General features: G+C 45.7%; 2 protein-coding genes across 2 annotated transcripts in view; one reads left to right on the top strand and one right to left on the bottom strand.

Annotated features, from left to right (window-relative positions):
* Positions 1–19,536, bottom strand: part of LOC105563400 (facilitated trehalose transporter Tret1-like) — a 61,880-nt gene extending 42,344 nt beyond the window's left edge. The window contains exon 1 of the mRNA XM_012014977.1: positions 18,057–19,536. Coding sequence (XP_011870367.1) covers positions 18,057–18,080 — 24 coding nt within the window. The 5' untranslated portion in view covers positions 18,081–19,536. The remainder of the gene's footprint in view (positions 1–18,056) is intronic.
* The window catches only part of LOC105563402 (mediator of RNA polymerase II transcription subunit 20), a 96,255-nt gene that overhangs the window by 50,582 nt on the left and 18,225 nt on the right, over positions 1–27,448 (top strand). The gene's annotated exons all lie outside the window — the stretch shown is intronic.

The following is a 27,448-nucleotide window of genomic DNA, read 5'->3' on the forward strand; positions in this document are numbered from 1 at the left end:
CCTTAAATGGTATTAGATTTTCAGATACACAGAGAAAACGATTTCTTTGGATCTAATAAATTTTGTTGTAGCCAAATAAATTTGATAATTGAAATTATTTGTTTGAATTTGAAATAATACAATATATATCTTCGTCTAAAATAAAATATTTGTTTGAAACAAAAGGTACGTTCTCCTCGATATAAACGATACTATTGTTTTATTCAAACAACATTTTCGTTTGATAGAAAATATGTGAAAAAAATGTATACACATATTTTTCCCTCTACATTATATTATAATTTTCCCTTTAATATAAGAAGAAAGATGAATTAGTACACTGTGTTCAGCTATAAAGAATAGACCATTAGATGATTAAAACTGCATCTGCTGATGCGGTCGCTTATACACTGAGAAAAAAGTCTTCGAAAATTTCTTTGTAGCATACAATGTTTATTTCACTGAAATAAGCACTATTTGTGGCATATAATGTTTATTTCAGTGAAATAGACATTATATGCCACAAATAAATTTTCAAAGACTTTTCTCAGTGTGTGTCTGGCCGTCGTGATTTTACTTACGAGTTCGGCGGCCATCTAGTGGCAGCACCGGACTTTATAGACGCCTGGCTAAATAATATAATTGTTCAATTGAAAGATATTACTTCAAATAATAGTATCTTTTCCATCAAATAATAGAGATTGTTTGAATGTAACGATAAAATTTTTATTCAAACAGATAATGTTTCGTACAAGCATATGTTGTTTCAATGAAACAGATTTCAATCAAATAAATAGGAATACTAAATCCAAAAAAAAACTTTTTCTCTGACAATGAGTACTTAGGTTTTTCGGTCTCTGAATGCTTTTTAAAACAACTAAAATATCTTTTGAACGCCCAAGCTATTGGCTGCCTCAGAGGTGCGCGGTGCGCTTTAATTTAGTTATTGAAACGGTTCGCACTTTTCGTGCAGCTCGCGGCGACAGGTAAAAATATTTTCGTTCGCGGTGGAATAAATTGAGTGAAGTAGCGCCGGGCGGGGCGGGCTGGTCGGCCGGCGCATTTTCGAAGATGGAAAATCGAGAACCACGGTCAAATGAATTAACGCCGTGGGCGAAAGCAGGGGCGCGTAATAATCGAGCACGCTGGCATTTATCGGCGACGCGAGCGATGTGAAACACGCTTCGTGGAAAAAATAGGGGGAGATTCTTTTTCCGATGGGTCAGTTGCTCACGGTGACGACTGACTTATTACTAATCCTTAATTGCTTCATTATTTTTGATAAAGTATAACCGCTGTCCTCGAGATATCCTTGAATCAAGTGCACATGCGCGGTTTCTTACGCGTAATAAAAGCCACGACGTTGAAATATCGTTCTCCTTTTCCTTTTACTCGGAGATAAACGTTCGCTAAAAATATGTAAAATATGGTATCGGCAGGGACTAATTGCTAGGCTCTGGAAGACGAAGGTATCTAAAGCGCGGCTGGGAAAAAGGGCGGTATTACTTTCGAACGAAGTGGAGGGAAAAAAACATGGGAAAAATCGAAGCGCGAAAAAACAGTGGGAGGGGGAGATAGAATGAGAAATGCGCGGCGTGCAGGGGCGAGGAGTCGCATCGAGCACTTGGTTTGGTATGTAGCCTTTCTGGGTTAAACGCGACTCGTGCGTTCGCTGCGAAAGACGGCAGGAGGAGCGGAGAAGAGATACAAATGCGCTCGCCGACAAAAAATGCGAAGTGGGCGAGGTCGCGGCAAAAACCGATAATTAATTCGGTCACATCGCGGTGTTCTACTCGACAGCTTCTTCTTTTATTTTACTCACCCCCCCCCCTCCCCCCTTTGTCCGTTCCCTCCTTTGTCCACTCTCTCCTTCTCGTCCTTTCATCTTCGCTCTCATCAATCTCCCCCGTGACCGCTTCAATCGTCACGCTTCGACTTTTTTCTTGCGCAAAAATAAAATCGTTTACGTTGTATTGAAATAGAAGAGAGAGAGATTGTAGTTCTCGATAAAATTGCAGGATGTGCTTGATAAATACGACTATAAAAATTGCGGAAAATAAAAAGCGCGAAAGCGGGTGGTATTTACAATAAGGAAAGGGGAGAAACAAAAACGCAGCTTCTCATTTCTCTTTTATTCTCAATCGAAATTTGGGGTTACTTATTTCGTATTACGTTCGCGAGCGTGAAAATATTGAATTCTCCGGGCCCAGAAGTATCGAAGGTATATTGCGCACTGCGTATTTTCATAAGTCGCGAAGCGATATTCAGTTGTAGATCGATGAAACGTATATCGCAGAAGCAATCCCGCTTTTTGTATGCGCTGTTGAGATTAAATTAAAAATTACACTGATCGCCGCCGCTTGTTCCACGTGATAAAGTACCCTTCGCGTTCCCGGCCGCCCTTCACTGATGACTCCATTCTGATCGTCCGTCCTGATTTCGCTTTAGAACAAACGTTCGCGCCCCTTTTCGAGTGGAAATGTTCCGACCCCTGTCTGCAAAATATCAGCCGTTGCGAGAGAAGTCTTCGTCGGAAATAATCTCGTTATACGACGATAAAGCCAATCAGTGAACGAATAAATCGCATCGTTGCGTTTCAAATAAATCTAATAACGCGTCCATTTGCGACAGCCGTAGCAGTCAATTTTGAATCATGAAAAAATATGGGGAGAGAGATGGGATACACAATTTCACTTCATTTCAGATACCTTTCCGTCTTGTTACGTAACGCGTTACATTGCTGAGGTGGGGACGTATTTTAAAAAAACGTCACATAATAAATGAGACATATTAGCCAAATGAAAGTAATTAACGCGCGAAAAAAAGCGCCGTTGATTAAAACGTTGACACCGCCCGCGATACCGAACGAATTTCGCAAATTCACTAGCGACATTTTTGCGAACTAACAGTAAGCGATGTGTTCATCCAGCTTCCGCGAGCCTGCGAGCCATTCTAACGCGTGCCGTTGGAGTAATTTGACCATTCACGTACTCGCCACTTTGTGCATTTAGCGTGACAGTACAGAATGGCACGTATACACGCGCGCGAGCACCGACTCGATTTATCTCTCTCCACACAGACAGGCGCAATTTATTTTCTCCAACAGGCGGAAATTAAAATCGATCATTGGCTCGCCCGTATCTCGGCGTAGATCCCGACGCTTCGTCCTTCTCCTCTCGGAGTGTCTCGAGATTGCTCGGCCGATGGGACCCACCTAAATAAATAATGACGGCCAAATTCAATCGGCAGTTTATTCGGGTCACTTGATATCCCTCCGTCGTCGATCGATCGGCCCGCCGTTTTACAACCGGAAGCTCAATGAAATCGTACGACGACTCCAGGCCTCTCGTTCTTCAACGACGACGACTCTCCCTTAAATCGTGAGCTACAATCACAGAACAGATCTCCACGCGTCGTCTTGTATCACCCACAATTCATCGCCATGGTCATTGTCCACCTTTCGACCTAGAAAGATGGGAAATAAAGTAATTGTAAAACTCCAAGAGCGAGCTGTAAGAAAGCTATCGACTCTTTCGCGCTTTTCTCCGCTGAAATCGTGCCGGGATCACGTTGAACCAACATTCCTCGTCCGCACATTTTCATTTCCTTCCGGAAACAAGCTCGCGACACTGGCGTCGGGGCGGCACACATTTGGACGTGAAAAGTGTATCACGGGGACACGTAGTGACAACGAGCCAAGCGGAACCCGCGTTTCTCGATGGTATCGGGCAACAATCGACGGTCCAGCGGGGGCAATCGCGCTCGGCGATTCTATTTTTCGCCGTTGACTTGAATTTCTTTCGAGGAATGCCGTGCCGCTGGAAAATATCCGTTGCGCAATGCGTCGCTCGTTGCCGGGAAAACGGCGTGCCGTTCCATTGAAAATGCAAAACAGGAACGCGACGCGCGTTGCCTGTATATATATACATACATATATATATACTTATATACATAGGTCCGACAGTTTTGTGGATTCGACGTTTCTGGAGCGAATTCGATTTCTGTTGCAATTTAACGAGCGGAACAGAAACGTCATTGTACGCTTGCGTAAATATAACAACGTTATATTTGCGACACTTAAGGGGTAACACCACTCCTGAGGCCCTAGAACTATATCTAAGTTTGGGAATTTTTGGGGGGCAAATGAATAACTTGATTAAAAAACACATAAACCACATTATTGTGCACATACTTGACTATAAAAAAAATATTTTTAGTAGTTATAATTATTAAAAATAGCGGCGTACTGGCACACTTCCGTAATCGCACTTTTTAAGCTTTGCGTGCAACGCTATTCTTACAATTTTTATCCGATTAACTTGAAATTTTAACATGATCTTCTTCTATATATCGCGCAACAAAGTACGTAGGATTTTTGAAAAATATTGAAAACTTTTTTTGCAATCACAATTTTTTAAATTAAATTTTCGGCCAAAAAAAGGTACTTTTTCTAAAATAGCTGTCATTTTGGAAAAAATGGGTATTTTCTAAAACGGCTACGTAGTTTGTAACTTCAAACAATATAGAAAATAAAAATTTTTGGATTTTTGTTCTAGGGTAAACCATGTCTCAGAGAAATCCTGCACGCAAAATCGCGTCTTCGGAAAAAGTCGATTACGGAAGTGTGCCAGTACGCCGCCATTTTTAATAATTATAACTACTAAAAATATTTTTTTTATAGTCAAGTATGTGCACAATAATGTGGTTTATGTGTTTTTTTAATCAAGTTATTCATTTGCCCCCAAAAAATTCCCAAACTTAGATATAGTTTTAGGGCCTCAGGGGTGGTGTTACCCCTTAAGGTAGTTGTTTCGCGATGGTAGTGCTCAAAAGTTTCTTCCAGACAGGAACCAGCACTCAATTATTACAATGATAGCTTGATGCAATATTGTTCTAAAGAATATATACACTTACGATTAATACATAATGTAAAATAGATTCGAAAGATTATGGTTTGAGGCACCGTTGCCACATCTCTTACACTACGCTCATGTGTACTACACTGGCAGAAAAAAATGATTGCAGTTACCACAATCTCACGATAATTCATAGTCAATTTAGGAGCCAACCACATTTTTATAATTCTTCCAACTACGTAAGTTACGGTTGACCTAACAATGTATTATAGTTCTCATAGATACAATATTGGTTACCATGCAACTTTTATGATATGGTTGTCATAAACCACAACGAGCTTTTAATTTGGTAAGGTGTACCAGAAACGGTGCAATAACAACCACAAGTAAAATTTCGAATCTCGCTCATCTATTACGAATCTCACTCACCGTTAAGCTTAAAAAAAAAGTGCCGTCATTTGCGTTTGCAAATGCAAATATTAATATTTTGACACATAATAATGCGGGTAAATAATATTTCACATGTAATAATATTTTTAACGTGTTTGACACACGTAATATTTCGTGTATCATAGCAAACTTAAATTTTTTTTTTAGAACTTTGAGACAGTCAATTTTAATTTAATTAGTCTTATTTTGCACGTATTAATGTAAAGAATAAACTGTAAAAAGTTGAAACAACTCTCACATAAATAATTTTACGAAATAACTATCTTAATGCCGCGTATACGAGAGGGTCGGAGAAAATTTGCTTCTTTTTCTTATATTTAACCTGCAAATTAATTTACTCGACGAACTGCGCAAAAAATTAATCGGCACACAATGTTGTCAATATCCGAGTAATCCTCGGAGATTATCGTACAAGTTTCAATACAATATTGCAAGCGCTTTGTACACTGGATAGGCCGAGTAATCCTCGTAGCTTATCGAACGAGTTATAATACAATATTATAAGTGCTTTAGATAGTGGCGGCTTATTCGATCATACGATTATTAATTACCGACTCGAAGCGCACGGTAATGTCGCGTCTTAACCTGCTCGACGCCGTTGGGTTCCGGTAAAGTACAACAAGTAACTCCGCTTTACGACTGCATATCTCTCCTTTCCCCCGCGGAGGGACGTCTCGTTACCGCACAATGAAGATCTGCGGGCGTTCACGTTGCACAGCTTGTACCCAAGCGCGTGCATTAATGTCGCGACAATGCGGATTGTCGATGGTATCGCGGGAGGCATTAGCCGTTTAGTTGTCGAAGTCGTTTCCGGGTTGTCGGCATATATAATGGCAGATTTTTCGATGGCGATCTTGCGATTGTACAAAATTGACGTGCGCGAGAGAGGAGAGACGCCGGGGAAGTACAATATAAGATCCGTATGGAAAAAGCGGAATGCCATTCTCTCTCTCTCTCTCTCTCTCTCTGGCATCGCTCGAAATGACATCCGGCGCCTCCTCGGTTGCGCATGTTTACTCTCGACGAGCCTCGGGGAGCTGGGATCCCGCCGCGGCACCGTCTCTTTGCCGGCGCGGCGAATCAACGTCTTACGAACGTACGCGACGTTGGAGTCTGAAAAAGGGCACGCGTGAACCGTTCAACTGGCACGGATGAGTTTAATACCTGGGCCTCGTCGGGCTTTCTCGGAGAAGGGAAATTGTTTCATAAATCACAGCTTTGCGGGCGCGTACTGGACCTATAGAGAAGATCTTCCTGCCTCTCCGCATATGCGCGAACCTCGGTTACTTTACAGCCGGTACGACCGCATCTCCGGTGCATTCAGCGAGGCTACGCGCGCCGCCCTCGCAATCCGATCTCCTCGCCAACTCTTTCGAACGTTCTCATTCTAAGCTCTCCTCGAACGAGGAGACGATAACAATCCGCCTCGGGGAGTCCGCCCCTCCTATTTTATGCGCAGGCTGCGCGCGGACGTGATTTTCAGAAAGAACGCCGAAAGAATACTCTCGACATCTTTGATGCACAAATGAATGTGATAAACGGACTAGCGGACGTTTTTGCAAGAAGTAGCTTAAATGTCGTTGTTATTTCGGTAATAATTTCTCTCTTTCTCGTCAAAATAAGCGGAGGTACGTGAGGGACATACTTTCTAATAGTCAATCGGTGGATTATCACTGAAAACAGGAAATATTCATCAATTCACAGTTATAATTATAGCACGGAATAATTCAATTTTCAAACATAGAAATCTCTTTAAGTTGCCAGTAATAGATAACAATAATCAAGCTTTTTAGTCGACATTAAAATCGGCCAGTGTGTTATTACAGATAATTTATTGCGAAAAAAATTACCTCAGCCAGGATTTGAATCTGGACTTCCCTGCACTGTAAACAATTACATGTATTGTAAAATTACAATTATTATAGTAGGTAATATTGGGACCATCTATTAAAGGTGTATAAAATATAGTGAGATTATGGCACGTGGTAATATTTGTCGCGATAACAGTATAAAGATATCTTCGCGTCTATTTTTCGACTTTAAACTGCGCGCCGATTCGGGTTGACGGCAGTACACAGAACTGTCGATACGCGATTTTTAAGTATCCCTGTCCCCTTGCCCCCTTTCCACCAGCATGGGCGCAATTGCCAAGTCCAGATCTTCTAGAGATTGATTGAGACACCATCTTTCAGTCGTAGGTGTAAATTGTAACATCGAAATCTCTTTAAATCAATGAATTCAATTTTTAGTGATAATGGACTGATTGACTTTTAGAGAGTAAATGAAGACAATTAAACATTACTTTTTTTATTGCACTAAATTGTTTTGCCAAATTAAACTTCTCACAATATTATAAGGGCGCAATTTTCTCGAATTGGCCGTTGAAAAATTGACTGCTCGTAACAGCTGATCGTTTCCCTTGTCTCTCTCACCGAAGTACGATAACGAGCGCCCGCGAGCCGGATAATCTGGACATTGTCTAGATTTAATTGGACCAAAAGCGATCCCGGGAACTTCCTCGTTCTCGCGTCGTCGCGAAAACGATAACGAGTAGGGCCGGGACGAGTGTCGACGATGTTTCGAGTTTTAATTCGGTTAATCCCCTGGAGGGGAAAGTTTGATTAAGTCCGCGGGTTCAGTGTGTATAATTTAGAGACTTCCAGTTCCCCTCGGCGTGCGCTCGGTACTCTTTCAGACCGTGCCCACCCACATCCTTCCGAGTCCGAAAGTTGCCACCGCCAGGCCCCTCGTTCGTTCCCGCGGTCCGCTCGACGGAAAAGTGCGGGGATACGAATGTTACGAGACGTAGGGTCGCATAATTCTGTGGATATTCGGCTCCCCGGGTCCGTCGCTTAACCCAGTTACGCCGGCTGCAATCTCGTCTCGGGAGTCAAATCGAGTTAGCCTGACTACCGGTACGTTTTTCCCGAGCGAGAGCGAACGAGCGGAGGAAAAGATCGAACTTTCCCCGGGCTTTTCTTCCGCGCCTCGCCGACGCGACGTCGATTATTATTGATTGTCATTCGACCGCTTTCGCCGCCTCACCCCGCTATCGAATCGGGTCCGACGATGATGGAGTTAGCGAGCGAGCGGCGAGGAACGTCTCTCGAGGCACGCGTTTACTCGTGCTTGTTTATCTAACTTCTCGATTAGAAAATGACGGCCGCGCTTTCTCCCTTTATCGCACGTACAGGCCATCAATCTTAATTAAAGACGATAAGCGGTATCGTTCCTCTTTCGATTTGCACTTTCGATAAAGCGACTTAGTCGCTTTTTGCAGCGAGACGGATGCGACGAGGGAGGCTAGCTGTCCGTTCTCAGGCTGCGAGACCGCTCGCGATTCTGCTCCTAATCCGGAGCGGAATCCGAATTTCCTTTTACCTTTATGGAAACTTGCTCGTAAGCATAAATAGCCTGGTATAAACTGCATGCATCACGTCCACGCCAACGTGGACAGGCTGTCTCCTCCCCGGTGCATTCACGCTTCGTCCTTAATCCTGCGCGCCGGCCGAACGTCCCTTTGGTTCTCCGACGGAATTAGTTGAGACTTCCTTTAGGTTTTCGAGCAAACGCTCGTGGACGAACTCGAGCGCGCGCTCCGCATAAGCGAACCAGCTTTAATAAACTTATTTTCGAACGGTGTCGAAAACAAATCAACGAGATTATTGCCGTATCCTTCGTCTCTTTCGATTATATCCGCGCGTTTCGATACCCCCTTCATCGAGCAGGAGCCCGCTTCTGTTACATTATTCCTTTCTGGCCGGGAGCCAACCGTTCCCGGTGATATTTTACGAACGGCCCGGGCGTACACAATCCACGAGCGAAATTATGACGCTAATTAAACGGGTCGGTTTACGACGCGACGACTCTCGCCAAGTATTTCCCCCGTGCATTATCCCGTGCCCCGAGAAAGATCAACGCGTTTTCCGCGCGGGGTACATTTTTAACGATCGTTGCGCCAACTCGACTCGACTCCGCTTCCGTCCCTTAAGGGGATGCTGGAGTGATTCTGCACTTTTGACACCTTTTGCTCCTAAAACTGTCAATTCGTGAAAACATTTGTGTAATATACAAATTATGTGGCTTTTGTGTACGAACCGACAGTATCCCACCATTCAGATTAAGTGAAAGAACAGCATGGTATCATTGAAATTAAGAAATTTAGGAGCTTAACAAGAAGTCCATTCACTCGTTATGGATTACCTAACCTATAACTTATTCGAGTGAATAGACTTTTTGTTAGGCTTCTAAACTTAATTTAAGTGATACCATGCTGTTCTCTGATTTAGTCCGAATAGTGGAACACTGTCGGTTCGTACACAAAAGCCACATAATTTGTATATTACACAATTGTTTTCACGAATTCACAGTTCTAAGAGCAAAAGGTGCCAAAAGTGCAGAATCACTCCAGTATCCCCTTAATAATAATGACAAGAAGCGTGCCATTCTTCCACGTGAGTCTCGCACCCCGCCGCTCCGTCATACGAACGAGCGTCCCTCCTCGCTCTCGCGGACGTTGATAAATAAGTTCGAAAAACAAGCTTTTGTTCTCCTCTCCACGAACGAGAGAAGTCTTCGATCTTGCTCGAGGTGCCGCTATACATCCCGCGCCGCTTCCGCTCGAGTTTCTTTCCGGCGGCTGACTTTTTCTTCGCTCTCACACTTATACGAAGATTCATCTGACGACGTTTGTCTCGGTATTTATCACAGTTTAGTCTGTCCGCTCAAGTTTCATGGCCTGACGTAACTTCAATCGCATCTCACACATTTATTCATTCCTTGTACCATGCTTGGCTGTGTCTCAATTGGATGCAATTTTGCAATGAAGAACCAAGTGCCATGATTTTTAATTCTGTGCTGGCGATCCTAAAGCCGCTGGCGAACTCGATTAGTGTCGATAAGATCGTCAAATGTACCAAAAATTAGTAAAATTTTTAATTTTTTTCGTTTTTTATATAAAGTCGACCAGCATAGTCTAGATTTTGCTGCGTACTTTAATTCCGCAAAAGAGTTTTGCATTTCTATAAAGCCAATTACAAGATTACTTCTAAAGAATGTCGATAAAACAGACGACTTTAGGATCCCCTTAAGAAAGATTACAAGTCGGTTATTTGAGATACCGGCGCAGAAGTTTATTCGTAACGTTTCGCGAAGTTTGCTCCGACGGAAAAGCAAGATTTTGGAATTGGTTCCGCATTGCAGAACCCGCGTGCAATTATAATACTTGAAATGTAAAAATGCAAAACTATTGTGTAACCGCGATCTCGGCGAGCGAGTCGTTATCTCGATTGCGTGAACGACGACATGCCAGTTACGTGGGAGGCACGCAATCTTGAACTTTGGCGTAACGATGTTAAATTTTATGAGACACGAAGTCCTATAGTCCCAGTGTCATCTTTAGAATGGTAATATGCATAAACGGATTGTCCCACAAACTTGTACGGGTTAAGTTTACCGCAACGGCGACTAATTCGAGACCGCGTCGCTGCTATCAACGTCATCGCTGTCCCTAATGGACAGTCGTACTTCCTATACTTCTTGACAAGTTCAGATACAATTCTCGGCTGTCTAGAAAGACATATGAGACATATCAGAAATATGAGATAAGATTATTTTGGCGAGGAAATAAAAGAAATGCTTTTTATTTCTTCAGGACCGAATTTATTTCACACAAACAAGTTGTTATTTATAATTGTAGAAAAATCACGCGATGAACCCTCGCAATTTTTGCCGCCTGAAAGCCTGTCAATTAATCCGACAAGAGAGAATATTTTTGCGTGCGTGCGTGCCGCATTCTCGAGACCGTTCTAAGCGCCGCACAAGTATCGTAAGACGCGGAAAGAAGAGAGAGAGAGAGAGAGAGAGAGAGAGAGAGAGAGAGAGAGAGAGAGAGCTGTCCGCAACGGCGTGTTTAAGTGCACTTTACCGCTCCGCACTCGAAGCAAAATGCATCGCTGCTCCACAAAAGTATAAGCCGGCCTGATAACATCCGCGTAATGCATCGGACGCACCATAAACCGCATCGAGTGCGCGTTATCGAAAAAGAGAGAGGAGGGGTAGGGGGTGGCTCTAAAAGGAGATGTGCTCTAACGCGGGACACGCGCGCGCTACAGAAATGAATCTTCCCTTCTTCGGTTTCCGCGATGCGCCTTTCTTTCCCTCTTTGCCTTTTTGTCGCATTTCTGCATCCCGGTCTTTCTCTCCCTTTCACTCCGCGTTGCGTCCTACCCTCTCTTTCACCTCCCGCCCCCGCCCCCTCTCTCCTCTAATGTGTGTCGGTGGGTCGATCGGTATCTAGGTCGCAGGTTTTGGCAGTACGGCCCACACCCTCCCCGGCCTCCTTTCTGCACCATCGCCACCCCTTCATCGAAGCGCAACATCGCGCCGTATTCACCACGGATCTACGCAAATTTCAATCCTCGCACGCGTGTTCCCCTCTGCGTCATGGGACATTTTTTTATCCTGGAGATCGTTCTTGTCGATTGTTAATTTATCACGTAGAGCTCTCGCTGACTTTAATGACACTTTAAACGAAATTGAAACCGAGGGGCGTCATTTTCTCGCCCGGGAGATTATTTCAAGTTCGGGCAATAATACGCATTGTGTCGCGGCAAGATTATGACGGAATGTTAAATATCCCGTTTTCACATCGGCCGATCGATCGTTGCGGCGCGATCGGTCTAATAGCCATTAATGCCGCGTAAATACGGCGTAACGCGTTGTTGACCCAAACAAAATTTCCCGACCGTATTATCGGGCCGTCGCATTAGTCTCGAACCCTATTAAATCCCGCCCCCGTTTTCGTCAAGGGTTCGTTACGATAACGGGATTGGCGCGGGTCGTCCTCGATGCTCGTAATGTGTCAAAGCACTCGATTACAACGATTCAATAATTTTTCCCGTGGAAAGCGAAAGTTGCTCTTTTTCTCGACAGTCGTGTACTTTCCAGTAGCCGCGACGAACTAGGATAATACACGACACTTTGGTCAAGTGGCGAGTGTGGCGCAGAGAAATGTGCGCTGCTTAGTAAACAAATGAACGAAAGGATCCGAGTTCAAGTCCACAAACACCCAGGTGGTTTTTTCGGAATTTCCCGAAGGGAAGTGGTAACCACCGAGAGTATCCTGCCACGCATATCCTTTTAGGGGTACAGCCCTCCAGATTGGGGGTTCCCTTCGGCAAGGTTTAGTAGCCTACCGAAGATGAAGTAAATGCTCAAAGTACACAAACAGGCTTTTAAGCCTAACACGAGGAAGAAGGAGAAGAAGACTTTGGTCAAAATTGAACAACGATCTCCGGGCTTCTTCGTGGAGAACGTACCGCTCGTGACGGGGACTCGGTATCCCCGGTTCGCGCTTTGATCGATTGTGACGGAATATTAAGTATCATAAGCCCGATTGCCATTACGCGACCGGCCTAATAGCCATTAACGGCGGCGCGAAGGTAAAGGGGTGAAACCCGCTGTTGACCCGCACGTTAAATCCCCGTGCGTGTTGGCTGAACATTTCATTAGCGACACTGTATCCCGCCACTCTGCGCGGCGTGCAGTATTTATCACGGCAGCATCGTGACACGTTGACGGTAACGACGAAAGTTCGCTACACGATAAGCCAACGTCGCCCGGCTATCCGCTCGCCATCGAAAGTCCCCGGTATAATTCGTCCCCGTAAATTCGCGCGCAAATTCTGACCGAGTTCCTCGCGAATCCCTCGGCCGGCTACGTGCCAGGTAGCGATATTGATAATTCAACCCTCTATTGTGGCGGCACTTAATCCTGTTAGAACTCAATCAATCGACCATAATACCCTTCGGAGGCTACGTACACGGTAGCGATCGCCTCTCACTTGAAATTCCGCCATCGATCCGTGGACCAGACGCAGGATCGCGCGTCTCGATTATCCCGAAGGAAATGAAAGGTACGTTTTTCGAATACGACGTGGCTTCCCTCACTTTGATCGTTTCGACAATTTTCCGTGTTACGTTTTATCCCCGGCCTCGTGGCTCCGCTCCAAAATGGCACCAAATTCATACCGCAAGCTCGAGAAAAAAAAATACCAGCGTTCTATCCGATGGATACTTTCTCCCCCCCCCCTCCTCACAAAAGATTCATACTTTGGGAAATCCAACGCGGGGCGCACATTCGATTGTTTGCGAAAGCTCGTTAAAGCGCTCGCGAAAGCGCTCCTGTCGAAAGCGGGCGATGGCACACGCGGGGGCGTGCGCAAAGGGAAATGGGTTAATGCGGATCTACGTGCGCGCACACGTGAATCAATTTGCGAATCTATATTTGCGCCGCCGTCCCGCGCCGTGCCATTTCGAGACGAGTCACGCTGACGTCGCGTCGCGCTCGTCGGAAAAGTATCGCGACGGCAGCGTGCCGATGCGACGCGGCGCCGTCAATCAGCCCTGCGGGCGGAAAATCGAGAGGACTGGGGGGAAAAAATCCGGAGGCCCAGGCGTCGGCTTTCGCGGAGCTCTCGCGAGTGCAACAAACGGCGGACGTCTTGTCCGCGGCTCCGACGTGCGTAAACACGCACGCGCGTAAACCTGACGTCTTAAATGATATGCGCTTTCCTCGTGTCCGGATATTTATACATCGCGATTATTCATAACGAAATGAGAAGTTCGTGCGGAGGGGAAACGTGAAAAGGAGGAAAGCGTGTACACCGAGCAATAACACACGACGGTTTGACACGTATATTTGTACCTCGGATCTCACATCTCTCTCGGACGTGACTTAACAAAATCTAGTGCTGGTCAAACGCCGATCCTCGGTCGCCCGGTTTCCGCGCTGCACGTATAATCGTCGAGGAGTATCGGCGCGAACACGAATATTTCGGTTCTAATGATTATTAGAGGCCATTTCTGATGCCCAGCACGCACCCTCGTCTACGAATAGGAGATGATTCAGCCACCTTTAGAGCGTCTGCGGCCGACAGAGCAAAAGAACAATGCGGCACGATCGGCGCAGCGGATTGTCGCGCGCGCATGCGGCGCAGAGTGTAACGAGCGTCTGCGTCGCACGTGGTGAGCCCGAGAGAGCGACCGTCTATGAATAAACATGCGCGAAACCTGCACCGTTCGGCACCGATCACCTGGATTTCGCGCGCGGGCAGCGCGGAATATCGGCTACGGCCACCAATTCACGTGAAACTAGCGCGCGTTCGCCGCCGAGAAATGTCGAAGCGCGTCCTTGACCATAACGATATTTTGTACTTTTCATTTATCCCCTTGCAGATTAATATATTATACGCAATTAATTAGGGAAGATGCCACTTCTCGGTCAAACCGATAGTCTAATAACAATATTTTAGTGTGAAATAATTTTCAATCGTTTATAACTTGAAACTTCTTCGTAACTTTCCGCTAAGACTTGAATTTAATATTAAGGGAATCCTAAAGCCGTCTGTTTTATCGACATTCTTTGTTAGAAAAAGAGCAGCATGGCGTGGTAGAAATAGTTGCAGTAGAAGTAATCTTTCAATTGGCTTAATAGAAATGCAAAACTCTTTTACGGAATTAAAGTACGCAGCAAAATCTAGACTATGCTGGTCAACTTTATATCAAAAACCAAAAAAAATTTTTTAACGAACATTTGGTACACTTGACGACAATATTTGCTTGATACAAGATTTCTACAATAAATATGTACATAAATGAGACTAGCATTCTCTAGGGAAGTCTAGATGAAGAGAAAAAGAGCAGTATGGCGTGGTAGAAATAGTTGCAGGCTTTTTCGAAAGAGGTCGCTGCCAAACATCTTGTCGTATTGTCAGTAAAGCCACGGTGTTGACGATGCTAGAATCCGTTCCAAAATTTCGGTCTGACGTGTAGCTAATAAAATTGCTGCTTTATCGTAAAAGTTGCAAATTGATTGGCTATACATTTCTCGGACCGAGTAGAACTTGGAATTAAAAATGTCGATTATTGACGTTGGCAATAAGAGCCGACGCACTCAATTGAGTGCGAATAAATTACTATTTTAATGTTTAATTCGAACAAGTCACACGTTTCGAACATGTGATTCTTATCAATGACGTGTAGTATATAAGGAAATATAGCGCACAATGATTAAATTTAATACTTTAATTAGTCGTCTTTAGACCTTAATTCGGCGAAAAATTGAATTTTCAAGTAGCCTGTTATCTGAAACATTTTGGTATCCCTGCAAAAGAACTATCGCTTCCAATATCCCTACGGTTTAAAGGAGATGCACGGCTTCTAAACAATCTGCGTGTATACGTGTGTTTATGTAAGAGCACGCTATATATGTAATTATTTTACATTAGCTTCGAACAAAGTCTTTGATGTCCGAAAGCTTTGTTCGTTGCTAAGTGCTAAGTATTCTTGCCGGCTAACAATAATGGCTTTGATGTCCTCGCTGTAGAATTCGCAGAACACCGCGAATCTTAAAAGAGTGGAACCTATTACAGCTGTTGTTAGTTTCTAATAGATGGACTGCTAATGGCAGAGCCTACTTTAAACACAGATGCATGACATAAAATGCTTTTCTCCCGACATCTCTCCTTCGCCCGTGTGATTCTGTTTAAATTACCGTTTCAATTGTTTGCTTTTAGGCTATTTTTAATTTAAACAAATTGAGTGATCAAGGAGCAATAAGCGAGCGAAAGTGAGTACTAAAATTAAAAACGTATTAATAATTCATGGATCTCTAAATCTACACTGAGTACATCGAAACGTTCCACTTATAAGTGCACGAATTATTAATACATTATTTATTTTAACATCCACTTTCGCTCGTTTATTCGCCCTTGACTATTCCATATTGTTTGTATTAATCCCTCCCTAGTGTTGCTAATCATTTCCAACTAAAACAAAGCCGAAGATATACTTTGCGATGACTTTACGGAAAACTGTCCCGCTAGTTTGCTATTTCTTCTCCAATAGCGAATTCGGTTGCTCGCACCAGTACGCACTGAGTGCACACTAAGGCTTGCTGATAGTTCATTGTTATATATTTCACTTTATCTTAAATACACGTTCAAAAAATATACAGATGCGTGCGAATCATTTTACTGGCTAACAAATATTTGAAGAGATATTTCAGACGACTTTAACGTAAAAATCGACTGTAAACAAGCCGCACTCAATGTGCACCAGTGCAAGCAACCGAATTCGTTGTAAAATTCTTTCGTTGAGAAAACACCTTTCGAACGATCGACCGTGCAACTAATCGCGGCTCCGCTGATCGAACTTTAGCGGATTTTCTTGGTAGTCGTCGTTTCTTCTCGTCACGATAATAATTGCCCCGACGTATCCGCAACTCCCTTAACGATCCTGCGGGCGAGAAAAGCAGGAAGGTTCGATCGGTATCGACGTCTATCTCCCGGGAAAAGTTCGGCGCGGTCCGCTTTAACTTCCTCGAGCTGAGCCGCGCGATGACTCAGCGGGGAACGGGAGGAACGTGGGTCCTCTGTATATCGATAATTTATTCCTTCGGCTGCAGTAGCGATTTTTCCAACGTGTCAGCGACACTTTTACCGCTATATTTTATACGTCCGCCCGCATGCACGACCGCGCCGATGCAGCTGCTCTTGATGCGCGCTACGTCTCTTCGTCAAGCACGGGAAGGTAATAATAATAATATACGTCGTGTTGGCGCGGGAGAATCGATATACAAGATGCATACATGCATAAATAATCCCACTCCACTTGGCCGCGGACGTGGCTGACTCGGCGTGTGAGCGATACTTCCGATGTTGCGTCGAGGAGGAAAAAATCGAACGTCATCATTCGCACCGCTCGGCGTGGCGAACGTATTGGTTACGCAAGATGTACGCGGATTATGCAACGATGCAGGAACGATATAACACGAGGGGACACATTTTGCAGAAATCGAGGGAAAAGCTCCGCGCGGCGGAACGCGACGCGGAAAAAACCACTCGAATTGTTCACATCCGAGCGCGATACGGTGTCCGGCCCGTTCAGACACGTTGCGACGAGGGTGAAGGGGTTTTAAAACGGATAGCTTTAATTTCTCGGACGCAGTTGCGCCACGGGAGATGCACAGGAAGGCCAGGAGAACAGCCGGCGGTCGATATCCAGCGGCAAGGCTCTGCCTCTTGGCCTACGAGGTCCACGCTTATCTATTATGTTCTGGCTACGGCGACCATTGCGAACAATAACCACCGTACTGCGGTGAAATTCGAATTTGTCGTCGAGCACAGCGCATTGTAGCAGTGGCGCGAAACAGCCGTGTAATCTCGGCATACTTTATTAACTGGGGCAGCGTAATTTGCGCAACAGAGGGAGAGAAGCGGAGAGCTCTCGCTCCGAAAATACAGTTCAACGCACCGCTGTTCGTAATCGCGACGCGTTCAATGACGAGCGCGACTATTTTCGCGAGCGATCGGCCGAGGCTGCTTGAATTTTCGCGATCGCATATCTCGCGCTCGAATTTCGCCCTAATGTCGATCTCTCGCTTTCGACGCGCGCGAGAATTCAACCACGCGACGCGCCCAACTAACCGACTTTAAAGTTTACGACGGGCGCTTCTTCGGCGGCGCTCTCGCGACTAAAAACTTTTGCTCGCGTCAGAATGAATACAACGACGCGAATCGGGGCGTGTCGCGCGTAAGAAGACGGCTTATCTTTCAAGTAAACGTGGATTTGGTGCCAACACGAAGAGCCTTTCGTTATCCAACGTGCGCGGTTCGGCTGTAAACGCCGGACGGAGTCGCGAGTTTGGCGCAACAAGCCGTGTCTCCCGTCGTTACAGCGTTTCATTCTTTTCGGGGAACAAAGTACTTACGTAATATCTGTGATTCAGTGACATCTCTCGTTCGTGTCCTCGTCGGCCGCTTTCCTCGCCCAGGAACTCGCGCGTCACGGCGTCGCGGGGGTCGTCACAGAGTCGCGCTCGGCGGAGCTGCTCGCGATTTCCATGCTCCTCCTCCTCTTCCTCCTCCTCTTCCTCCTCGCTCGCTAGCTAGCTAGTCGATATTCGAAGTATCCCAGGTGTCCTCGAAGTGCTCTGTCTTCGCGGGAAGGTACACGGGGCGAAGTTTCTTGTGGAAACGAGCGGTCTCCTCCGCGGCGGGAACAACGGCGGATATTTCGCGTGCGCAAATCGATACGTCGCTATCTCCTTCCTACATGGGCAGTGTTATCCTCTCCTCGGGGGCGCGATATCAGTCTTACATATTTATTGTCGGGATTCCGCACTTATCTCTAGCCTCGTCATTATTGTCGCTTTTGCTCGCGATTGTTTCCTATACATCTGGGTCATACGTCGTCGTCGACTTATCTCGCTCCCCTTCTCGGTTCCCTCGCACCACGGACGTGGCACAGATCTTATTTCTTCGTCCGAAAGACTGTCCTGCGAAAAGGGCCGCGCAGTGCTGCGGAGAACATTGCGCCTTGAGCATCTCCCCAAGTCGGCACGGAATCGCGCGCGATCGCGTTTTCTCTCGCTTCCCCTCGCTCAGACAGAAACGAATCGCTTTAACTGCGAAAGCCACGTTTGTTTATTGCACGATTGTTCCACCGAGTCCAGTTAAATTCGCGAGATACCCGGTGATCCGCTTGTTGAAAAATATCGCGAATAATAAAAATTTTAATGCGGACTCGGAGGTAGAAATCCCGTGTATTTTCAAGAGAGGGAAACATCTCTCTTGCGAACAAATTATATTATACGGATGAAGAAAGAAAAAAATATTTAGTCCACGGTTTTTTCTGCTGAAACTCATCGAGCGTGAGCTCTCGACAAAGAGAGAAACGTAATCTCGAATAGCCGAGCTGCTGAAAATTTCAGCGGATATTTTTTTCACGATCGGGGTCTCGGGAGATAATTCACGTCGACTGCCCGGCCTTTCTTTATTATCAATCTGTTCCTCGTCGATTTGTATTTTTTTTTTTCGCTCGCTGTCATTGTCGATGCTCTTTCGCGCGAACACGACTCGCATTTCTTAACGTCTTTCTCGTCCGTTCACGACGTGTCTTATCGTATCGGGGGGGCCGGCTAATAGTGCACAAGTATAAATAGTGCGCATGCAAAACGTCACTGTTACGGGTCGGGGCTTTTAGCTCCGCCTGTAAAAACGTCGCAGTCCATTAGCGATGCCGTCGACGATGCGACGTCACTTCGCGCGGCGCGATGCAAAAATCCAGCGCGCTCCTCCGCGCCCGCGGTCGAGGAATGCATCGTCCGGCGGTTATTATCCGCGCTGTCCGTAACGAAACGGGAATAAAATCGGACGCGGAGTGTGCCTTATGGCCCGTCCGAGGTGTCGAAAAAAAAGAAAGAAAGAAAGAAAGAAAAATACGATGTCCGGCGGTGTGCAAAGCGTGACACGATTTCTCGAAATATTCCGCCGTTGTGATCGCATCCGTTTTGTATAATAATTTATTAATTCTTTTTCTATGTCTCATTATTTATACTGCGTGCATTTTTGCCAAGTACACCCAGAAAAAAGATTAGGTTAAACAAATGAGATACGTTGAAATCATATGTCTTTGAGGATCCACTAAATTTTTATTTACCTCTAGAGAAAAGTCTCATATTATGAGGCAGGCTCCTAATAGGAGACAGCGGGGTTTCTACTAAATTAATAGGCATCGCCTGTCGGTTCCATGAATTTATTGCCCTTGGAGCGAGATCTATTTAGTGGAAAATTCAGTCGTAGATTGTGCAATCGCGGCGAAAGAAGATTGTGATTGAATTTGTATGTTGAAAACCTGCTATCTCATATTAGAGGCCTGTCTCATAATAAGGGGACCTTCTACCTTTACTAAAGCATTTGTTAGATTTGAAGAAATAGATATGCATTCTCTCTGAGATTCCAGAATCAGTCTAAACCAAAATGCGCACACATCGTACGAACAAATCGATTCGCATGCTCTTACAGCATTTTTTCCTTGTTGGAATTCGTAAAGAATGCAGTGTCGCATGTGCACCTTATCCGTTGCCATTTTTTACTTTACTAAACTGAATAATTTTTATGGTTATGTTGAGCCTTCCGCCATGCTAAATATGATTTTTAATGGCTATATGTCAACGCTACATAATCTTAAAAGAGCGGACAAAGTAGATTATTTGAAACTTATTTTCTTAGTCGCTTAAAAAAGTTTGGATTATTCATTTGTACACCCATTATTTTTTCACGATTTAACGCGACGGAATTATTGCCGGTCGGAGGGATCGGCGACGTCAAAGATAGTGCGACCCGCGGCTACTCCTCTCGTTCCAAGATTTCGAGGTGCTGCTGCTGCTGCTGCTGCTGCCGCCGCTGCCAATATCGGCACCGACGATATCGGGTCACGAAGTCCAGCCTCGTGTCCCTGGCAGCAGCCGGCCGATAACTCACGCGACGCACTGCCGGCACGGCCATTAATTCGATTGAATTTACCCGTAATTACCGCCGGATTAACCAACGATTTTGATTCACGCGGTTCCGCGATCACCGCGTGCACTTAACAAACGAGCGACGGGACATTTCGCCAAGCGATTCACTCCGTCTTCCGATCTTACTAGGCGATGCGTCGCGACGCATCTGGGCCCAATCACGGATACGAACGTTGATCGATCGCCCGAGGCTCGATTACATTCAATCGGTCCCGTTTTGAATGCGGTATTTAACTCTAACGACGGTCGACAGCGCGAGATGGCATTTCCGATTTTTTCAGGCTGTAATTGCGTTTTCTTAAAAAACAAAAAAAAATTTTCGCGTGTCTCTCATATCGCAACACGATGTCGAGTAATCCTCACCATCGATCAACATCATGGATCGACGTAATATGAATAATTAGCTGTTGCGTAACGGTTGAAAGCTAGATACGTGCCGCCTTTCAATTGGCTGGCGCCGATTGAGTTTTGCAGATTTACGATGATGCATTGTTTATGTTCTCCAGTTTTGCAGAATTGGCTGCAAGTCGCGCTCTCGCGTCGGGGTACATTGTCCGCGCCGCGAGTAAACGGGAACCGCTCGATTTTATCGCGAACGATTTATTTCCGATCTCCATGAGGCGCAATCGGCCCGGCTCGTGTCTATCCAGCGGGGCGATCGATCGATCGAACATCAATTACGCAGGGCACGTGACGCCGGCAAAAACGTTGTATTTTTCGCAACGCCCGCGGCGGAATTCCACCGGTCTGTCGGTCGTTAATTTAAAAAACATGCATCACGTCTCTCTCTCTCTCTCTCTCTCTCTGTCTTTCTCTGTCTCTCTTTCTCTCTATGACCGTTGATGCGCAACCCCTTTAATCCACGTGCAACGTTCCACGTAACCGTGTAATTCCTAGCGCATAACTCTCGTATATCTTCGTTCTAGGATTAAATTGTTGTTCACGGTTATTGTGATACGTCGTTCAACTGTGTTCAGTCATGTATTCAATATTTATTCTCCCTTGACGATAAACGTCGCGAATTGCGACCGCGACGGGCCGCGGTAGTTAGGGGGAAGAAAAATGAGAGGCGCGTAAGAAAGAGCGAACGAACAGACAGACCGGAGTAATATGTCCCGGCTCGTTTGTGGGATTTGTGACGCAGCCAGTGAGAGGATATAAAAAAGGGGACGCAAAGAGAGAGCGAGAGAGGAAGATCCCTTGTACTCTTCTCTTTGTACTCAATGGCAGGTTTCTACAAAGCGTTTCTCTCTCTCCCTGCCCCTTCTCGCTCGCGCAGGAATAAATTATGAGACGCCGGCTGGCTCTGGCTGGCTGAAAAGTTTTGATCCCTGTACCGCTATGAGGGGAGAGGATCTTGTCTCTGTACGGCGACCTTTCCATTCGCGCCGCGCGAAGGGTACGACCGCAATCGCGCCACGAAAACGACGACGGGGGGGGATCCGTTCTTCTTACGAATGAAAACGGGCGCTCGCTTCCGCGTGGCCTCGCAATCGATCAGAATTAAACGACAACCTGGACGCGGATAAATCGCCGGCGCAAGCGACACTGCGGCGGGTAATTCTGTTAAAAATTCATCTCCCCGTTTCGCGGAAAGGTGCGAGAATCCGTGAGTCGCGATGCTCAGAGTCGAAAGACCTCAGCGGACGTTCTCGCCCGAACGTCCCGCGTTATTGTTCACTTGTCACGTTATAATTACCTCTAACTTATCCTAATGTGCAAGTATATTTCCCGCGCGTCCAGAACGTTCGCACACGGCATTTCGATGCGCGCGGCGTCCCTTCGATTGTATTTGACGTCGATGTAATAACCGTGAATGATATTCGTTAGCGTGTTTGTTTAATATCGGGAAACGCTACTCGACGTCACGCTCAATTATACTCAATCGGAAACCTATTGCAACGCGCGCGAGTTTTTGCGAGGAGCGCGAAGATTGACGGTGTACCGTGGATCCGTTAAAGCGCGTCGGATACGCCGCTGTGAATGGTCTTTAATTACGAGTTTATTGATGTCGATCGGCCGCCGTCCAACATTCACCGACGCCTCGTCGCGACCGCGAACGAATTCGCAAACGAAAGCCGCGATACAACGGCATTTCCCGCGATTGCGGAACTCCCTCTTCACCCGCGGAAATATCTCCGCCGTAAATATTATCGTCAAATATTGTAACAACTCGTCAGAATTGATACTTCGGAAATCGCTCCATTTGCATTTCTCCAGATAGAATGTTCTCTTAAAATTTATCCTAAGAGTCATGAAATCGTGAGCATTTCGCGGAATTTTATGGGGTTTTTAAATTTTATCATACATTTTACTTGTAAAATTATAAGTGTGGGCATTTCGAAGAATTTTATGACTTTTTAAATTTTACCGTACATTTTACTTGTAAAATTTTAAAAACTCATAAAATTCTTCGAAATACCCACAATCATAATTAATATTTCAAAGAATTTTATGAAAGTTTTTAAAAATTGGCATTAAATTCTTGAAAATGCCACGTTGTCCCACACAGATAATTTTCAGGGTAAATTTAAAAAGAAAATTCCCCCCGTGTAAATTTGTCAGTTATTTCGCTTTGCTCTCTTTCACGAATCGTCAGCTCTAATTAGCCGCAATTAGCAACCCACGGGGTTCTCCCCGTTGAATCGAGGGAAAATTCCTGTCGCGCCGCGAACGATTGCGTTTCCGGGAAATTGGCTTGTCACTCGAGTCGCTATTCGTTCGAATCGCGCCTCGTTTTGCCTCTCTCGCATCGTCACGCATGCGAGAAATCAAAACGACGACTACCGGCGTTGGAACTAAACTTTTTCCATAAGCTCGGCGAGAGAGGAAAGTGAAAAGTTCTTTTTGCGGAGGCACACACGTATACTCCCGACCCGTGCGAGCGCAATATGCAGCATCGTAAATCGCAAATTCATCGCCCACACCCGACATACGTATGTTATATACACAGCGTCGCATGTCTTTCGCCGCACGATTTACGAACGCGTCGCACGTTCGCGTGTTCGAATTATCTCTCTCGCGCGTGAGGTCCGAAACGTGCCTCCAAATTTTAATTACGAATTTTCTTTAGGAAAAAATGCCGGAGAACGAGCATAGTTTTCTCACGTAAGCCGGACAAGCCTGTCGTACGGAGAAATAATCGCGTATCGGCGAGTCGAATTGTAATATTGTGAAATTCATCGGGACACATGTATGTACATTTGCCTATTAAATCCTGCGCGCTTTGTCGCGCAGCGAAGTCAAATAAAGACTAAAAATTTCGCCCGTCCATTGTGCGAGCAGAAAAGAACTCCGTCCATTGTGCGCCGCATTTATTCGCGAGAACAGTGTCATTATTATTCTCGCGGTATCATTATCGAGTCTGGGGATTAATTTTAATTGACAACCCGAGTCGAAATTTTGGCCCTATGCTGAACCTTTAATTCTATGGTAGAACTTAAGACAGAGTTATAAAGGTTTGAACTTAACAATTTTTGACACAAAATGTAAAATATCTTGTAAAATATTATTTAGTTCCCGGTAATCATATTCCGCGTCTCATTATTCCGCGCACCAAGGTATTCAGGTTATGATTACCAAAAACTTGACTTTGAAATGATCTTGAAGGACACGGTCAAGGCCAAAGTCCAGGTCATCATCTTACTCCGCGCTTGAAACCATACACCTTTGCTATTGGACATTTTCTCCAAAATGCATTCCAACTGAAAATATTAGGGGGGTCCGATACTTCCGATGACCCTGTATACTAGGACCTAAGACAGTAAAAGAGGTCGAACTGCAAGTACAAAATTTACTCCTACTTCAAAACTGATAGTCTCGGAAATTTCAACTTTTGCCAATTTAGCATTAAAGTAGGTCCTTTTAAGTAGGAGCTAAAGTACATTTTTAGAATTAAAAGATTCAAAGGAGGAGTAAAAAATATAATCTTATCAAAGTAGGTTATTGCTGATCTATGTACGTGTATAGATCAGCTAAGTAGGTGTAAATTATCCTTAAAAGAGTAAAAATAGTACAAAAATTTCGACTCGGAAAGCGGCCGGAATATGCGATACGATATGTTCTCGTCACGTATCGCGCGAGTATTAATCGTGCCGATTTTACCGCTCGGCTATCGCGAGCGCGATCGCTGTGATTTTACCGCAGCGGAGAACCGGCGATCTTCGCGGAAAGATCGCACAACACGCGGCGATAATGCGCGCAGATAGAGCCGCGGAAACACAAAAGCCCGATGTGCATTAAACGACCCACGCGCGATCACGCGCGCGTGTGTATCTACTCTGTAAATGTCTCCATTGTAAATGGATTCTGTCTTGCGCGCGAATTACCGTAACTCATCGCGCGCGCGAACGTGTCAGGGGCCGGATTGAGCCACGCATTAAATCAATTGTCGCCGCAGCGGCGATTAATTTAAATTAACGTGCGGGCACGCGCTCGCGCTCGTGCTCGCGCGCGCGCGCGCGCGGAAATCTTATCAGCTTGAATTTAGGACGCGTCGGAAACTCGAAATTCCCCGCTGAATTCCGGGAATGCGTCGCGAAAATTACGCTATGCAAAAATCGTCGGGGATCGCGCGAAAGTTGCGAAGGTCAGTGCAACGCGATATGGAATTCGACATTCCATTCCGTAAAGGCCGATGCCTGACATTTGTTGCACTCTGCAATCAAACCGAAAGCGCAATCTTCGTGGAGATCTCATTTTTACCGTTTGTTGTTAGGTAACTGCCGGTTTTTCTCCACCAGTTTACCCTGAACCGTGATATCTTCGGAACCATAATTCGCTCTAAAATCGGCGATTTAATTTTACATTTATCCCGCAAATTAAGTAGCGAAATTTAAAACTTTCAAATTGATCCTAATCCAGGGAAGTTTAATTTAAAGCTCTCCTTTTATCCGCCTTGGGATTATAATGCTTTAAAATATTTAATGGCGCGTCATTGCAAATGATAAATACTGTAATAACTTAACGTTTATCGCGAGAGCGCGCGTTATCATCGATGGTCGCGGAGCGGAAAATCAGCGGTCGCTATTGATAACGGAGAGAAAGAGAGAGAGAGAGAGAGAGAGACAGACAGACAGAGAGAGGGGGCAGAAGGAGCAGCTCTGCTCTTTCTCTGCAGATTAAATTCTTCGATCGATCGCCGAGCGTAAAATGAAAGGATCTATAGCGGAGGAGAGGTAGAGAGAGATAGAGCTGGGGCTCCTCTCTGCATCCCTCCATAAGTTTGTACGGACCAATAACCTTTCAGAACGCTATTAAATCGTATGATAAACCCCGCACATCGCCGGAGCTTACGCGGCCGGGATATAAAACGGCGGGGAAAAGGTCGCGCCGATGCACAATAAGTAAGCCCCTCGTGCCAGTGAATTTTTGCTGACGCGAGACGATGCGACATGACGCGACGCCGCGCGCCGCGCTCGTCCATGATGCAGCTGTTACCGATGGACCGATGTGCAACACTGCACCGACACGCTCTTCTTTTTAAAGCGACATGAAGTCCCGCGAATCACCACCGGACACCCAGACCATTTCCGCTGCTCCTCCGTCGAAAATAATCCGCGCCGATATCTATCAGCTTTCCACAACTGGCAGGAAACTAATTTCTCACTTTTCCTCCTAGCGTTGCCTCTTTAATCAGCGCGGAGAGAGTCCCGTCGGTTTAAATTCAATTAATGTAACTCCTCTCTCGTCGTCCCAATTTCTCGTCGTTCTTCTTTTGCGCGTCACGTTTCAATTTTGGATAAATAATATTCTACCGTGTTTCTATACAAAAGAGAAATCGGAACCTGCCACGTACGCGGTCGACTTCGCCGCGGCGTAGCCTTTAAACCCACGTCTTAAACCGATACACTGTACCATCGATATCGTCGCGATGCATCGCTCTCGCGAAAAACCATTAATCATCCCGATACCGTTTAGTCACGGCGTTTCCTCGAGATCAACGCGAAGATCCGTGACCGATCGGCGCCTAAGCCCGCGATCCGGCGATTCCGTGCCGCCTCTCATCCGGCTGTACTCGCGACGAACAGGGACGTCTCACCTACGCCGTGCGATCCCCATCCACTCCCGCCGATCGTGCGTCAATCGGCCGCGAGACGACCGAGAGGATCACGTGGGCGAGTCGCGGCACGCGGGTGCAGCTGCATCGACTGGTCAGTGCATCCGCAGCGGGCGCGGGTGATTAATCACCTTGCTCCGGTTTCGACGAGATGCATTTCCTTCCCCCTGCAAGTCCGCATCGCGCGCGCGACGCCGTTAAAAGGCAGCGAAGGGAGAGAAAGAAAAAGGGGAGACTGGAGAGAAACCGCGCGATCCCCGTAGCCAGTAGCAACCGGTCCACGATTTTTCAGTCTCTCGCGGAGACTCGGCGACGAGAGTCCTTCCGTCCCTTCCGCGCCGCGCGAGCAGATCTCCTCCGCGGGGGATTCCCTCGTTCTTCTCTACCGAGGGCTACTCTGGGGGGAAAAAGACAGCAACCCATTTTGGGGCCCACAATTAGTAATCCAATTATTTGGATTGTTCGTGACTCTAAGTCTTTTACGAATTTTACCCAGCGTAACTAAAAATCGCAGTTAGCTATTCTATCGATATCCTTAAGGGGATGCTGGAGTGATTCTGCACTTTTGCACCTTTCTAACCTAAAAACTGTCAGTTCGCGGAAACATTTGTGTAATATACAAATTAAATGGCTTACGTGTACAGATCGAAAGCAGCTTGCTATTCCGGCCAAATGAAAGAACAATATGGCATCACTGAAACTAAGTTTGTAAGTCTAATAAAAAATAATAGTGAGCAACACA

This window comes from Vollenhovia emeryi, unplaced genomic scaffold (assembly GCF_000949405.1).
Source record: "Vollenhovia emeryi isolate VEMERY1.0 unplaced genomic scaffold, V.emery_V1.0 DF939176.1, whole genome shotgun sequence".
Lineage (NCBI taxonomy): Eukaryota > Metazoa > Arthropoda > Insecta > Hymenoptera > Formicidae > Vollenhovia > Vollenhovia emeryi.